General features: G+C 39.6%; 1 protein-coding gene across 1 annotated transcript in view; it reads right to left on the reverse strand.

Moving 5' to 3' along the window:
• The window catches only part of ARHGAP10 (Rho GTPase activating protein 10), a 317,977-nt gene that overhangs the window by 125,316 nt on the left and 175,661 nt on the right, over positions 1-17,000 (reverse strand). Inside the window, exons 14-15 of the mRNA XM_045078333.1 lie at positions 7,616-7,690; positions 1,031-1,118 (exon numbers count right to left, since the gene is read on the reverse strand). Coding sequence (XP_044934268.1) covers positions 1,031-1,118; positions 7,616-7,690 — 163 coding nt within the window. The remainder of the gene's footprint in view (positions 1-1,030; positions 1,119-7,615; positions 7,691-17,000) is intronic.

Here is a 17,000-nt window from a genome sequence, read left to right on the forward strand (position 1 = left end):
TATTGTCTTTTTTAAGTCCTTAGCTTTTTGTAGGCATATACTTACAAATCTATGGGGGCAGCAATATGACGTTTTAGAAAATCCTTCAAAAAGTATCCAAAAGAAGTAGCAGGTAGGGAGATTGAAGAAATGAGGGGTAGGACGTTGATAACTATAGATGCAGGGTAATGGGGCCATGGGGATTCAGCATACTAACCTCCATGGGTTACCGACTTGGAATTTTTCAAATGGAAGGATTGCGTAAAATATGAAAATAGGGAATAGCAGTTCATTTCATGTGCTCATTCAAACCCAAATAAGAGATACCTGAAACACAATCCGATGTGCTGGTGACCAAGAGTCAGTCCTGAGGAAGCATTGCCATGGGTCTGCCACACAAAGATCAAAGTCCCCCCGAGCACCACAGCAGAGTAATTACAGTCATGTTCTTTTTTCCATTCTTTTACTCACTTCTTTTTTCCCCTCTCGTGGTATTGTTCTTCATCTAATCTCAAGCTTTTTATCATTACATTCCTTTCTTTTTTATACAAAGGGTAATGACCTACAGAGATGCTGAACCCTTGTCTAACCCTGTCCTAAATATCTTCCATAATAAATATAAGACTTGAGCTTAACATCTCAAGCGAACTTCTTTTTGAATAACTTTATATTTACGTGTTATCGTTAGAAGCCTCTAAGTTCAATGATTTAAATTTAAACGAACAAAAATCTTCAATTTTGCCTAAAAGATTAAACGAATTCAGGAAATAGCCTTCTTCCTCACTGTTTCCTAACACTTATCTCCTAAAACTCATGTCTACCGTAGACATCATTTCAAAAATCAAGTCTATTCCAATTGTGTTGCAACTTACCTAACAACTGACGTGCAGCTACTACTTGGCACACTTTTAAAGACACAGATCCCACATAAATGTCCCCCTTTCTCCTAAGGTTTAACTCAATGACTGATCTCTCCAGGCAGAGTCTGCATCTGCCGTGTGTTAGATGCCCAGGTGCACACGCTTCCCTTCTGTCACTGAGAGGAGCTTACCTCAAGTACTGTTTTAGGGCACTTGTTATTGTCTTCACTTCCCAATCAATGGAATTCTCCAGGTCCACCTCATTGCATGTTTTTACGTCTAGTGAACAAGCAAGCAAAACAAACAAACAAACAAACAAACAAAAAACCAATAATTAGAAACCAGAACATTCAACACCCCCCCGCCCCCGAATGGCTCACAAAGCTTCCACTTTTAAATGGCTAAACCACAAATAATTAATTCTGGGATTTCTTATGAAAACACACACAGTTTTTTCTGGGTTAAGCTGTGTTCTATTATTCGGTGGCTCAGTTGGTTGAGCAGCTGCCTTCGGCTCGGGTCGTGATCCCGGCATCCTGGGATCGAGTCCCGCATCGGGCTCACTGCTCCGCGGGGAGCCTGCTTCTCCCTCTGCCTCTGCCTGCCTCTCTCCCTGCCTGTGCTTGCTCTCTTTCCCTCTCTCTCTCTCTGACAAATAAATAAATTTTTTTAAAAAATCTTATTATTATACATTCCTAAGCAACTTCAGAAGATCTGTCGTGGAGATCAAAGGATCAGGACAAGATGGAGCGGAGAGAAGGGGAGGCCTGGAAGAGTGAGGCATTTCAGGATCCCCAACTCAAAGCATACACAGCCATGATGACCGTGATGTGGACACTTATTACTATTATTGAAGACAATACTCAGCCGCCGTGGCTTCGACTGTGTGGCATTGGCAGTGTCTACATATTTTACTGTGTCTCAGGTGGCATTACGGTCATCACACGTGTTATGACAAGGGAAACAGCACTGTTAACAGCAAAATGGCAACACGTCAGTGGGAAGAAAAGGACAGTAAGTTTGGTCCCAGGCTTCTAAGCTCTGGACTCAACATTAGTACCTTTCTGAAGATTAGCGCATGAGCCACCAAAATAACAATACAATGATACGCCCAGTAAAACTCAACTTTCCCATGAACATCACAGTTAATACGCTCATCTAAGAAACACTTATCAGAAGCCTCTATGCAAAACTTCTGACATTCATTCTGAATGAAACCAGTTTTCTTTGTCCTAAAAGTGTTAATGATGTGCTTCTTCCAAATGCCCTTTCAGATAGCTAAAAAGGTAGATAGAAAAAGATGTGGGGCTTAAACAAACAAACAAACAAATGGAAGGGGTAGGGAGGTAATAAAGTCTGAAAAGGAGAAAGTTAGCCGTAGTTGAAATAAAAGGAGAGAATGGTGCAAAAGGGAAAGGCCAGTACTCTGGATAGGGTAATACCTTTAATCCTTCTAAGGCTGGACTACTGCACCCGGCTGTTGGCTTGGCATGGCGGGGGTGGGGTGCGGTGGCATGTTATCACAAACCCGGGCTTAAATCCCGTCACCACCCCGAGTAGCTCTCTACATCACCCAAACCAAGTCAGTTTCAAACCTGTCTGAATTTCAGGTTTTTGTCTGCACCATGGAAATCAAGTAAACGCTCTCACAGAACTCTGAAGAGCGGCAAAGCACATCAGGAATGTGTACAGACTCCCATAAATTGTTTAAATGAGTAGGCAATTACCACAGCTGAGTCACTAGAAGTATAAGCGTTCAGAGGTGGTTTCGACTCAAAGGGAGGGGGCAGCAAATGGGTTATGATGAGTGATATTAAACAATCAACAGAACTTGCCTGGTTTTCTACACTCCTATCATCCAAAGGAAAAAAATGAGACATTCCTGGAAGAGATTTTATTTCTCCCTCGCTCTGGAATGAGGTTTCAACTAAGACCTAAGAAAACGAGTTGTTTCAGGCTCCTTTTTTCCCGCCCTTACACTGTATTTGTCTATATGGGGAAGGAAACATCTTGTTAGTTATTTCCTCCTGAAAGGCACTGAAAAGAAAAGCCTGTCAGAATGGGACCCCTGCGTTCAGGCAGACACGTCACTGATATAGCTTGGGCTTGGGCAGGAGGAAGGATAGAAGGTGACTCAATGTTACTCTCAAACTTTCTGAAAACAAAGTAAAACCGGAAGTGATGATTCTTCCATAGCCATAGCATCGTACATAGGAAGTCAATTACTCCAAAGTCTGGAGACTTTTTAAAGCACTTCAACAGTTCTTGATTACAGCGACTGACAGCAACGTGCAATAAACTACAACAATGGCAATTGACACTGATTACATTTTGATCAGTTCCTACAATTCAGAACTCATTTGTTACTGAGCTTGTCAGACAAGCCGGAGATACATTCAAGAAATCAAATTAAGCACCCTGATTAAAGGTGCAATCCTTTATAACTAGGACTAAATAATTCTGTTCTAAAGGCTTTGCCAACCAATTACTTCAGTAACTGAATATTCTCTCTCTCATTAAATCAATTATTTAAATCTCATTTTAACATACAAGTCAGATAACATTTTCAATCAACTTGCTACTGGAAAATCAGCATTTTAAAATCAGGAGGCTTCTAAAGGAAATCTTTTATTTTCATCTTTCTATCAAATAATCAGTCTATATTTTGAGGATAATATTCTTTCTATGGAAAAACAAGCCATCCTTTGAATTCACAGGATAAGAAGTAGCTGTCATATCAGAAGCTAATGACTACACAGTGCCCATGGTACTAATCCTCTATTAAATTTTCACTGTTTTCAAATAACTCAATCATCCCTAGCAGTCTTTACAATCAGTGGAGGCACTGGGACCAGGTACATTTGCTAATAACTTATTTGGGATTCAAACTTACAAATGCACCTGAGTGTTCATATCAGAATATATGTTCTACTTTAAACAAGGAAGGAATTTTGCTTCCTTTCTGACCAAGGGACAACACCCTTAGGGATTAGTTAAAACTCTAACAAGCACAGATACAAATAGTTGACTTTTTATTTGGGCTAATGTTTCATAATTATGTAACCAGTGTTCTTTTTTTTGAAACTGGAAATTTTTGGCCCCACCTAAATACAAAGTGCTGACACCCTTCTGAATATTGACTTGGGCCCCACTTTAAAGTACTTGATGGAGCACGCTGATTGAATGAATTTTGAGGACATTCTTTATAATCAAAATCAGAATTTTTTTCACCTACATTACTTTTTTTCTCCAATCTATATAAAAAAGTTGTCCTACAAATAAACAAGGTAATATTTTATACAGTAAAACTTCTAAATTAGTTTTATTTCTTGTTTTCTATGCTTCTGTGTCTAAAGATAAAATCATCCAGCCTGTTTTGCAAGTTAAATTTAGAAATAACCACCAAATTCACCAGCACACGTAAGCTACCACCACATTTTTCTCACCATTTCCCCACCCTGCTCTGATGTTTTCATTGTTCAGTGGGGAGGTGGGAAGAATACTGACAGTTCTAACCCATCTCAGTTCATACCTACCAATAGCTATTGTAATTAATCTGTTATATTCTCACCCCATTTACTAAAAATCCATGACTCACCCAAAGACACCTCATCTGATATTTCTCCCTTCCCTCCCCAAGTGCTCCAAGTTTCTATTTAAACAAACAACTTTTACAAAACCATGTCTGTGCATGCCCTCTGTTAGGGCAAAAGGGGAAGGAAAGAAAAACACCTGGAAAGGGAATGAAGACAATTGTTCACTTGGGTTGTTTTTTGTTTTTTGGTTTTTTTTAAACTTAAGGAGGTTGGTCCAGGAAATGTAGCAGACCTCTACCTTCTGCTCCCAGAATGGAAGACGACTGAGAAGACAAACAACACCCATCACCATGACCTGACCGGGAGGAGTGGAGATGACAGGCCTATTTAGAGGACTCTGTATGGTCCACTGTCATTAGGATTTCTGGTTGGCGGAGAAGAAGAGAGAAAAATGGGGTGGAGGAAAAGGGGGTGTGGAGAGAAGATGGGAGAGGAAAAGAATGGAAAGAAACACTTCTTATTTTAATCTTAAATACAAGGAGTGAAAACACACCAAAAAACAAGACAGGTGAAGAAAGCATGCAAGATACTAAGCATGCATCCTTTCTTTAGAAATTATCACATTTACACAAGCGTACTTATATACTTAAAACATTTCAAACAATATACAAATATGTTACATAGAAACTGGCAATAACAGAAAAACATCCAAGTAAATAATTAGCTCTCCAGAACTAAAGAAACCAAGTAAATGGAAGTTGTCAAAAAAATAGTAAACGTCTTGGAATTTTTCCTCAGATACTAAAAAATTAATTTCTTGTCTCTTCAAAGAACAAAAGCATTACACAGAAATTGTACTTTGAAAAATTCAAATTTGAGATAAGCACTACCTAGAGAAATGGTAACCTAAAAAATAAATAATAATAACTGCCTTGTACCACAATGGGCAGTAAAATCATTAGAACTAACTCCTCTAGAGGGGAGGAATTATGAATGCATTTAAAAGAGCAAAGCTAAAACTCTGGTGAACTCATCCAATTTTTTTTTTTTCTCTTTAAGATACAGAGCCCTGGAACACCATAGGAAGGTGAGCAAAGATAGAAACAAAGAATGTCCAGGGGACAGGGTATACGCAGATATGCAGAAACTCTAAAATCCCTTTTTGTGGAAGAGGTATAAATTACATGTTTTGAACACTTAGTGAATCAAGAGAGATTTTTTTTCTTTTGATGGAAAGAGATCTCTTAAAGGAATTTTAAATTGGGATACAGTTAATAAGTCTATTCTGTTAAGAGCTTAAAGTTTGAGTTGGTAACAAAGCAACAAGAAAGTGGTATTAATCCTAATAAAAATGCAAGGTTTGTGACTGGCAGTTTTAAATTCATACTAGGAATTATCTATGGATTAAGTCAAAAAAAATTTCTACTCTGTACGACCGACCCGCCCACCCCCACCCCCCTGCCCCCCATAAGGAGATAATAAGTCATTATCTTTCCCTCTCATCAATTCTTCAACTTCCTAAAGAATTACTTCTTGGGAAAACACAGCATTTTCTTTGTGAGTAGCTGAAATCGGGTTGTATCACGCTTGTATCCCCGACTTCTCTGCTCTTGAGTCTCATGGAAAGTGAAAACCATTTTCCAGGTCATGAATTTTTGAGGGTTTAGGTATTTTAAAACACCTTGCCAGTTCAGGATTATCTTGAGACATTTCCCATGAGCAGAGGAAACTACCACCTTAGTTCAGGGATGCAGATCAAGTGGGATTTTATGAGATTAAGAACAACTTTTGAGACAGCTTAACACTTCAGCGTGACCACAGAGACACCCTTGTTTAAACTTCCCTTGAACATGAACAAGATAATAAAAATAATGCTAGGATCCTTGTGACCAATTTACTGCCAAAGTGTGCCTTTCAGCCAAAATAACCCCTTCTGATACCAACAGTCTTCCAATTCTAATCATTATTACACCATCTTGGAAATGAGAGAAGTGTTTCTAATTTTAAAATTAACTAAAAGCAGATGCTGGAGTCCCATTAAATTCTTCCAGCTGCTACTGAACCACTGGCAACCTGAGTCTATTTAATTTGGAGCTCACTAATGGTAAAAAGGAAAATCTGACTGCCAAAATTACACACCCAAGTTAAACCAGAGAGGCAGAAAATGAAAACAGCTCATGAAAGCGAATGTATTCTAAGACAGCTCTCCAACTGATGACGGGCAATTTTTCCTGCGGTTAATAGCTAAAAAAAGGTTATTGCTTATTAAATCTTTAATTCAAATACAGCCAAACAAGCAATCCTATCTGCAACATGTCAGTTGATTTGATTCATCTTGGTTTATGCTTCCGAAAACTGAGTCTTCCCTACAATGCTTTAAGATGCAGACAGGTTTAGATGCATTGACAGCATACCTAAGGGCATTGTTAATATTGATTAATTAAAGTGAGATATCAAGTTAATTAATATTTAGCAAGGTCAAAATGACAGATTGGTTTGACATGCAGGCCCTCAAGCCTGATGACTTATCATCACTCCTCAAGAGGCAGCCTGCTTTGGGGTGGGGAGAGAAGTGGGGCCCCTTATAGGTGGCACTGAAATGACAGCAGCGTGTAATGTAAAAGCGCTTTGTCATTCACGTAATGTCTGGGGTAATGAAATGAATTCACTTTCTGGCTTCCTCTAGCCTGCGATGCCAAAGAACACTGTGTTATCAGCACAGATGGAGCAGGCATGGTTCTGGAGAAGAGCCTGGTGCAAACTACAAACAAGCCACTGTGAATACCAATGAATCCCGGAGAATCAGATCCTTGCTGTCAAGTGACAGTTTTGGAAGCAACATAAAAATGAGTGAGTCCCAGTGGTCTTGTCCAACCAAATGTACTGTCAAGACTCTGGACAGGCAATTTGGAAGCCCTGCAAATCGCAGAGGCTTGCCTGCTACTCTCCTCTGAGAAGCAAGCGCAAGAAGACCTTCAGCCATGAGCCTGCGTTCTTTTTCCACACCCCCCTCCCCATACCATTTCTTAATCAGTAAAGAGGGAGTAGATAATCTGTGCCGAGGCGAACACTTATCTACTTCTCTGCATCAGCTATCTCTGCTCAGGAGAAAGCTCATCCAGGCAGGACAAGAACAGAATGGATTCACAAGTATGCTGTACATTACTATGAAAAATTAAGTGGTGAAGTCAATGAACATAAATAAATAATGCATGGAAAATGATTAGAAAAGAGGCATACCCATCAACATACTGAGAAGTCTCTGGACCTTTGAACTCACCCCCACAACTCTGTACAATCCTTGGTCATTTATACCTATTGGGAGAGACAAAGTTGTTAGCAAAATACAAGACTGTCATAGTTTAAAAGCTGGCAACAAACAATTGCATTCAGAATCTTTGCTAACTCACATTAGCAGCATTCCTGTTGACTATAAAAATAACGGTTGACAAAAGCAAGTGTTTACCAACTTGTTTTAGCAGCTTGGTATTCATGAGTTATGGTTGGAAAATAATCTCATAAAAACAATGTTCCATGTGGACAAAATGTAATGAGTCAATGTTAATGAAAGAAGTTCCTTAAGTTGTACTCATGTGTACCAATGCATTCTGTAAAGATGCATTGTAACTTTCATGTTTATTATGTTTACTTATTCTGGACGTTTTTCTTGAGAAGTTTTAGCCTTTTAAGAATAGCACGGTGTTAATTAGTATACAGAAAGAAATCATTATCTGCATGATTCTTTAAGACCATGGAAATGCATTCAAAACTAAGGCAGAACTGTTTCTGTTTTTGTTTTTAAGAGCTGTTATATGCTCTGTCCAGAGAGGAGCTCTGAAACTTCGAAGGAACATTACTACAAAGTATACATTGGAATAAATCAAGTCACAGCATTCTCTGCAGAGCCAGGGGATACAAAGTATCTCTTTGCACAACAGACAAGAAGTAAAGGCAAGAAAATGTACTGTCCGACATAATTTAGTATATTGAATACATGGCACATTTGGATTCTGATTTGAATAAACCAACTTGTAAAAGGGCATTTTTGAGGCAATCAGGAAAGTCTGAGTGACATGAAGATTAGCTCAGAAAATGTCCCTCTTTTTTTAAGGTACATACCAAAAAGCGTGAAAGGAACCTATCTGAGATTTCCTTTAAGAGCAAAGAAGGGACAGATGAAGCCATTTTAGTAAAACCTTTATAACTGTTGAGCCTGCGTACTAGGAATACAAGAGTTGACTGTACCACTCTCTACTGTTTTTATGCTTGAAACCTTGCATAATAAAATGACTTTCCAATAAACAAGACTTATCTTTATTTCTCAAAAGAATTACAGCTTGCTCCCTGTGTTTGCGGTCTGCACCACCAATGTTAACACTAACAAGAACACAACTGGCTGAAAGGAAGATGATGCCTCTTATCCTCCAAGTTTCCAAAACAAAACACCACCCAAAAGGCCATGGAATTTGCCCAAGCAAGCTTACTTTCTTTTTGCCTCCCTGCACGGGCGATGAATAGAATACCAGACAGATTCTGGTATGGAAGGATTCCAGTGAAGGCTCAGTCACTCCTGAGCTCTGAGACCTCGGGCAAGACGGGAAACTTAGCTCTGAGTCTTGATAAGGTATCTGAGATCAAGGATAGCATCTTGCACCTTGTGTTACGGTGGGAGGATATTGTGACGATATTAACACACATACTGTCAGTTCTAACACATGGCACACATACACGCTTTTATTATTCCTTGCAAGAAAACGAGTCTTTATTTTCCTTTTCTCTATTTTGCCTTTCATATATTTCTCCTTAATCATCTTTCAAGCTTCTCAAATGTCCTACTTGTCTATTATAGGCAAAATTTTGCATCCCCCCAAATTCTATAACCCTCACTACCTCAGAATTTCACTGTTTGGAAATAAAGTCTTTAAAAGAGGTAATTAAGTTAAAATTAGGTCATTAGGGTAGATCCTAAACCAATAGGACCAATGTTCCTATAAGAAGTTGGGACATACACAGAGGAGAAGATGATGTGAAGACACAGGAAGAAGATAAAGCATCCACAAACCAAGAAGAAGGGCCCTCAGAAGAAACCAACCCTGCTGACACATGGACCTCTGATTTCTAGCCCCAAGAATTCTGAGAAAATAAATGTCTATTGTTTAAGTCATCCAGTCTGTAGTACTTCACTACAGCAGTCCAAGCAAACATATACACCTTCTCTCTCAATTATCTCCGAAGAGCTCAAAAACCCAGAAGAGCAAAGGCTAGCCTTTCAGTCTACACATATCTATTCCAAAGGTGCTTTGAAAGCTAAAGAATCAAAGCAGCAGAGAGGCATCTTCCTGATGGGGAGGCTCACAGACTCCAAGAGAGAGAGAAAAATTCAGGTCAACCCTGCCAGGAGTTGATAAAAAGGAAAGGAAATTGTCCAAAAACACAAAGCTCAGAGTTTGAGCCCACTACAAGAGAAAAGACTGGGCTTCATTCCTTCTCCTAGAGGCCAGAAGGCCATGTCCAGAGAGTTTAAAATACCAGAGGATTTGTTTCCTCAATACTCCTCTATTTAAGAAACCTAAAATAATTTGACCTCAGTGCCAGAAGCCAAAAGAGTAAGTCATATTCTGCAAACAAACGTGTGTCTTTGAGAAGGGCCTTAGATACATAGAGAAATGAAATAAGAATGTTACTTCAGCAATAATCATCACTCTGTGCTGGTAATTACTATCAGATAATTGATCAAGTTCAAATTCATCAACCTGAGAGAAGCTGAGTTAATTGCTAATGCATAATGAAAGGTGCAAGGGGGAATTGATGCAACTCAACACAGTTTCTACTTTTTTAAGGTGAAATTTAAATAAACCTTATATCAAAGCAGCTTGGAAACAGCCTGTAAAACACACACACTCACACACTCAAATCATGTAGGATTTTGGTTTTTGTTACAATGTCCTGAAAAGCTCTGAACTAAGAAAATTGGAACATACTTTTTATCTATGAACACACACATCTTATAAAAGACAACAAATAAATACATTTGAAGAATATAAACCAATCAATATGCCAAGTGCCATGAGTGAGTTTATCACACAGTCTCTCTGGCTTCTCTTCCACATTTCCCCTTTCAGCCAAAGGAGTCACTATGTCAAATCGCCAAGTATTAGAATTTTGAAATTTTCTCTGCTTCCTCTTTGTCACTTTCCAAATTCAATAGGTCAGTGTGCACAATTTCTTCAAACTTCAGACTAATCTCTGCTCCTTCAACACAGTCTTGAATTTTATACACACACATTTATTAAGGCATCCTTGCAGGGAAGCACACATGACCATAATTCATTCTGAACATCATCAATTTTTTTGTTTTTCAAACAACTTTGATTATCTAAGTTCTCTTCCATCCCTGTTTAGGAGTAAGCCATCAAAAAAAAAAAAAAAAAAAAAAAAAAAAAAAAAAAGAGTAAGCCATCAGATCAAGTCTCGATTCCAGAACAAGTAGGCAAGGCATAAACACATAAATACCAACATGGGCCCTACCTCACCTACCTACATTTATCATGAACTATTCACCTTCTTCAGAGCACCCCAGATTATCACCCGGAGAAACTAAATTCATTCCTTCCTGAGGTAGAGGGCTCATCTAACAGAAATGCTCTTCCCTTTCTCTTCACAAATTACTCATCTGTCAAGTATTTATTCATCAAATACGTACCAGGTGCTGTTCTAGCTGCCCAAGATTCAACAGTGAGCAAAATGAAGTCCCATCCAGACCTTCAAAACCAGATAAAGTCCCGCCTTTCCTACCATCAGCCAACAGTGACATTCCCTTTCTCTGAATGGGACTCATAATGAATTCCTCTTAACACCTGATTACATTTTAAAACAAGCCCACAATCTCTTATTTGTAATTCCTAAAATAAAAATCTGAAGGCTTGACCTGATATCAGATTATTTATGTCTGTATTTTCCCCCACTCAGTGTAAATAGTCCTAATGAAGTATGTTAAAGGTAATTTCCACACACAACCCAACTGGAGATGTTATATACTGTCTACAATACCTTCCTAAAACACATCCAGCCTCATGATTTTCATACATGTGTTCAACCTTCACTTTCCAAATACATAGAGACATGGAAAGATACTAGGTCAATCTTGGTTTTTGTTTTTAATAGCTTTCATGGTGCCTTGCAGAGAATGGTTGAGTAAAGAAGAGACATGGCCAAGGTGATTTGACTTGAAATTAACTTGGAACTACTGAGATAGATTGGACTTCATCTAAAACAGACACTGCAATTAGGAACTAAACACTTAAAATATCTAAGTTATTACAATCTTTTCAGGATATCAACATTCTCTGATGTCATTACTACAAGACTTTCTAACTTTGGACAAAAATTTGTCACCTGATCAAAATGTTATAGACCCTAAGTTTTTTTCTTTTAATAAATAAGATTGTTTCTGATCAGAACTAAAGAAAGGGTAAGTGCTCTCCGTTACCATGATGAGCACCTGCTGACAGCTGTCCCTGGGCAAAAATGGACAAGGTGAAATCGAATGTGTCTTCCTTCCCACACCTGTCTCCTCCAATCTCACACAGTCCTGTCACTGAGCACCAGCCACATCTTTCTTGAGGAGAAAGTTAATAAGTGGAAATGAGTCAGATTTCATCATCATCTCTGCCCAACAGCTTTCCTCTCAGAGCCCAGATGATGCTGCCAGAACTAGAGTCTAGTCTATTCTATAAAACACCTGACAGAACTACCCAACACCAGGGGGCACACAGAGGCCGTGGTAGGTGGGATGGAGAAGCAAAAAAGTAAGATGCTCTGGGACAATAGAAGAATTAGATGCAGAAGGAAAAGAAACCCAAAGAAGGTGGATAAGTTCAGTTAAACAACAGAGGTGGGGGCAAAGGCTGGAGTGGCTGCAACTGGCAAATAAATGTATTGAGTAAGAAGAAAACAGGAAGTGGCATTTAGAGTAAAGGAAGCAGAAGACAGAAGACAGATGATTAAAATACGCATGCACACACAGAGGATAGGTCAACAAAGACCAGAATGAAAGGAAGGAGAAACGGGAAATAAGTGAGAAGATAACAGACTAGAAATTATATAACATTTAAATTCTTATTAATTTCATAAAACATTGTGTACTTACTGTATTTTAAGCACCAAGGTAGAATAAAGTGAAGACCAGGTAAAATTTAGAAGAGAACTAAAATTAAAGAGAGAGCAACTTGGGACCAACACAGCCATAAAGCCTTGTCTTTCTTTTCCCTTTCTGGCTTCAGGAGCAGATTTCACACCTGGTAACTCAAGATTCTTAATAACTTGCAGGATCCTCAGCACATGGCATACATTTAAAAAATGAACTGGATAAATTCATGGATAAACTGGATAAATGACTAAAAAATTGATGATTGGGGCACCTGGGTGGCTCAGTGGGTTAGAGCCTCTGCCTTCAGCTCAGGTCATGGTCTCAGGGTACTAGGATTGAGCCCCACATTGGCCTCTCTGCTGAGCAGAGAGCCTGCTTCCCTCCCCTCTCTCTCTGCCTACTGGTGATCTCTCTGTCAAATAAATAAATATTTTTTTAAAATAAAAATAAATGAAAAGTTGATGGTTGATCTATAAAGTGATAAGGACAAAAAATAAAAAGGGACAGAAAAGGTTATTTGTTAGTAGAAAAAGATGTAACAGTATAAAAAGAGTAAGACTCAAAGTGGAACTCTAAATACTTTTGATGATAATAGGCACAAAATTATTAAAAAGAATTTTCTAAGTGTATGATTCTACAGAAATAAATGACCATATGTTATGGGTCTATCAACTAACATTCATTCAGTTCTCATATAGTAACGAGCGGAGTGCTTGGCATGGAATGAGGGAATTGATCAATATTTGTGGAAGGACTGAGTCATTTATTTGCATTTGTGCTAGCTGACAACAGGGTCAATGACCTTAATAAAAGGTCATTAATATCCAGACTCACATTCACGGAATTTACATCAAAAGCCTGCCACATGCCATCATTAATAAAGCATACACACATGCACGCACACACGCATGCATAAATATAAATGTAGGTCTACATGTCCCCCAGTGCCACAAAGATGAATTCCCCTTTGGGTTACGTAATGAACAAACATATAATTGTATGCATATATAAATATTAATCATAGTTGGAAGTATGTTTTATAATTATATATAATAAATATTAACTAACCTTGAGAGACTCTTGAAAATAAAAGGAAAAAAGCACGGCAGGTGAAGTGATTAGGAAAAACTCATGAGGAAATGACCCAGCAACAAGGCTAAGAATGATACGCTATAAAGGTGACCCCAAAATTAGCAAGGAGGAGGCTCATGAATAGTGCTTCAGGTCATCAGTGAGTTACAAAAAATTGATAATGTGTCCCTTACATCTATTTATAACTAATCCCCAATACACACTCTATTTACATGGCTGCACAAATCTAGTAAGTACTTTCCAGGCTATCCACATAACTGGGTTACATAAAAATAAACAGCTTCGTACACAAAGATGCCCTTCCAAGATACAGGACAATTCATAATACTTCAAGGTTCTCTCAAAAATACACATTTTATTAAATTATTTTTAAGTATAAGCAGGCAGAACCAAGAATCATCTGCTCTAGTCCACCAAAGGGACATACCATTCAACATCATCAATCTAAAAGAATGGATTTCTAGAATTCTAGAACTCTTAAACTTTGGAAGAATGATGCATGGTTTTTAACACGTCCAAAGAATTAAATACTACAAAAAGGGTAAGAAACAGATTTTAAGCCCTGAAAGAGAAGACTGACTACAGCTGATAAGAACATTTTAAGCTTTCTAGATCTCGGTTCCCTCATTCAAAAAAAAAAAAGCATAATCAGGAAACACAAGTGTGTTGAGCTTAAGTTTGTAAGATGAAAATTATTATGAGTTAAGGTTGCTGACGTCCTGGAAACTTCCAACTGTACCACTACCTCCATTGTACAACCTGGTAAGTTGCTCATTCTGTGTCTCAGATTCTTTATCTGAAAAATGAGGTTAATGGTGGCATGGGGTTGTCATGGAAATGAAAGGAGACAACATGTATAAAGCGTGTGCATGAGCCTCACATACCAACCACTCATCACAAGTGTTAGTTGAGCATAAAATTCAAAATCAGTATCAGAACAGCTAGGTACAAGCCACAATACATGTTGCCCTGCCTGAGGTGTGTTGTCCATAGCCTACTTTTATACCATAAAGCACAGGTTGAGAAGAGGGTCAAAGTTTATTCAGTATGCATGGGCTCATGGAAATATGAAATTCCTGTTCCCCGATCACATTTGGAATTTCTCCCTGATAGGACGATGATGTGGGCTGCAGACAGAGAAACATTCCTTGCACAAACACCCTTGCACAAACCCCCCTGTGGGGGCCACGACTCCTGTGAAGTCGGGGTTTCACTCTCAGGGGCCTCCCCACACTGTTTTCAGATAAATCCACTTCTGCACTGCGTTGGATAGCCTCTCCACCAGCAAGGACTTTGAGGAAAGGTATCGTGATTTCATTCACATGGTATTCCCATGCCTAAACTAACCCTGGACCGAGCTCAGAAACCCGAGAGCTCAGTGCGCAAGGGCCACGGTGCCCACTGAGGCGGGCGACAACATCCGCCTCCATTACTGCATCTCATCCCAGCAGAAGCCATGAGTATGGGCAAAGTGCAAGGCCAATATCTAATTCCAAGTCCAGGCCAATATTTTTGGAAGCAATGATCACTTCAGGACTCTTCAGACACATACAGGCTTGACGCGAAGACTCATCCTTTCAAATCCAAGCCTCAAGTACGAAGGGTATTTGGTTTATGAGCTGCTACATTGATATGAGGGCCAGAACAGAATATACATTCCTAGGATTGTATGGCCAGGCTCATTTCTAGTTCCTAGCCCACGTGAGGAGAAGCATTTTTGCTTCAGACAACCCCTAGACTTGCTGCTATTCCTTGCACAAACACCCAAACCAGTGGGCAGGGCACCTCCAGCAGGGCTGGGAAGAAACCACAAACTGATAGGAAGTTTCCTCTTTCATTAGTAATACTTGGGGTCCCGAACTCTCCCCAGAGGTCTGACGTTTTGCTGTCCCAGATCTGACAGATCTAGCTACAGCTCATTCAATGTGTCCTTCCATGTCTCCTCACAGTGTAAGTCCTAGGGAAAGGAGTGTCTCACAGCCCCTGGGCCTGTGAGGCAGAACTGGCCTCCCTTCCTCCCACCTGACTCTACTGCCACAGGAGAATTCGGTCTTCGAGGCAGGAGATGAAGATCCAGATCCCAGCTCTGCTACTTTCTAGTTGTGCGAACTATGACAGGTTGACCCTGAACGTATTCCAAGCCTCAGATCCTCATTTGCACTTGAGCCTAATAAACAAGCTCCATCTCCTCAACCACCTACTGAGTTTTGTAGGCATTGGGTGAGCTACGGTACATGAAATACTTGGAAAACAAAATGCCATTTGTTATTAGGGCTTTAAATAGTGTCAGATGCGGATTCCACATTGATATTATGTCTTCCACTAAGAGACTTTCCAAGGTGCTGCAAGGATTCTCGGCAAAGGGGATAAATCTTTCTTAGGCTGATGGTGCCCCTTCAGAAGTCCATTATGGAGCTGGTAAGGAAACAAGAAGGCATCACTTTAGAATGGCTTCACCTCAAATCTGGATGAGCACTTCGGAGACTGACACTTAGACCTCCCTGCCTCCCTCTTCTGCTGTCTACGGTTTCAAACTTCCTCTATTCTTTAAAAATTTGTCTGGGGGCATCTGGGTGGCTGAGTCAGTTCCACGTCTGCCTTCCACTCAGGTCATGATCTCAGGGTCCTGGGATTGAGCCCCGCATTGGGGTCTCTCCCTAGTGGGGAGCCTGCTTCTCCCTCTCCCTCTTCTGCTCCCCCTGCTTGTACTCTCTCACCATCTCTCTGTCAAATAAATAAAATATTTAAAAAATAAAAATATGTCTGTATTCTTTCGTTTATCTCCAGCATCCTTAGAAAATCAGCCTACAGAGTCTCCATCTCCTCATGTTCATGGATGTTGAGAGCATTGGCACTAAAAACTCAGCCTTGGGTTTGAGTTGCCGCCTAATGCTTTCTAGCTGAGCTTAAACACAAGTCAAATCACACCTCTTGGCTTCAGGTGCTCATGTAAAATGGAGAAATATTATCTCATAGGGTTCTTGTAAGAAGTACAACCTGTCCAGCCTGGCTACTCTCTAGCTTCTTGCCTCCCAACTCTTCACCCAGTGGTTCTTTTCTTGGTCTTCTTCCTGCCTGAACTTGCTAGAGCAGTTGATTGACATAGGTATGGTATGACTTTCTCTTCTTCAGAACTGCCCCTCTTCTAGATTCCTTTATATCACATCGTCTTGGGTTCCTTCTCTGACCCGTGACTATGCTGTGTTCCTTAAGTATTCTTTTTTTCCTCATACTCTCTAAATGCAAAGATCCCCCAAAGATTCTGCCTTTTGCCCCCTTATCTTCTTCCCTCACCATCCACCTGGCACGACTTTATGACACTCAAAGCTTCACCTCTCTGAAAATCATGCCCACCATCTCTTCTGTCGCCTTCCTTTTATTTCT

The sequence above is a fragment of the Mustela putorius genome, unplaced genomic scaffold (genome assembly GCF_011764305.1).
Source record: "Mustela putorius furo isolate JIRA1106 unplaced genomic scaffold, ASM1176430v1.1 tig00000242_pilon_pilon_pilon, whole genome shotgun sequence".
Lineage (NCBI taxonomy): Eukaryota > Metazoa > Chordata > Mammalia > Carnivora > Mustelidae > Mustela > Mustela putorius.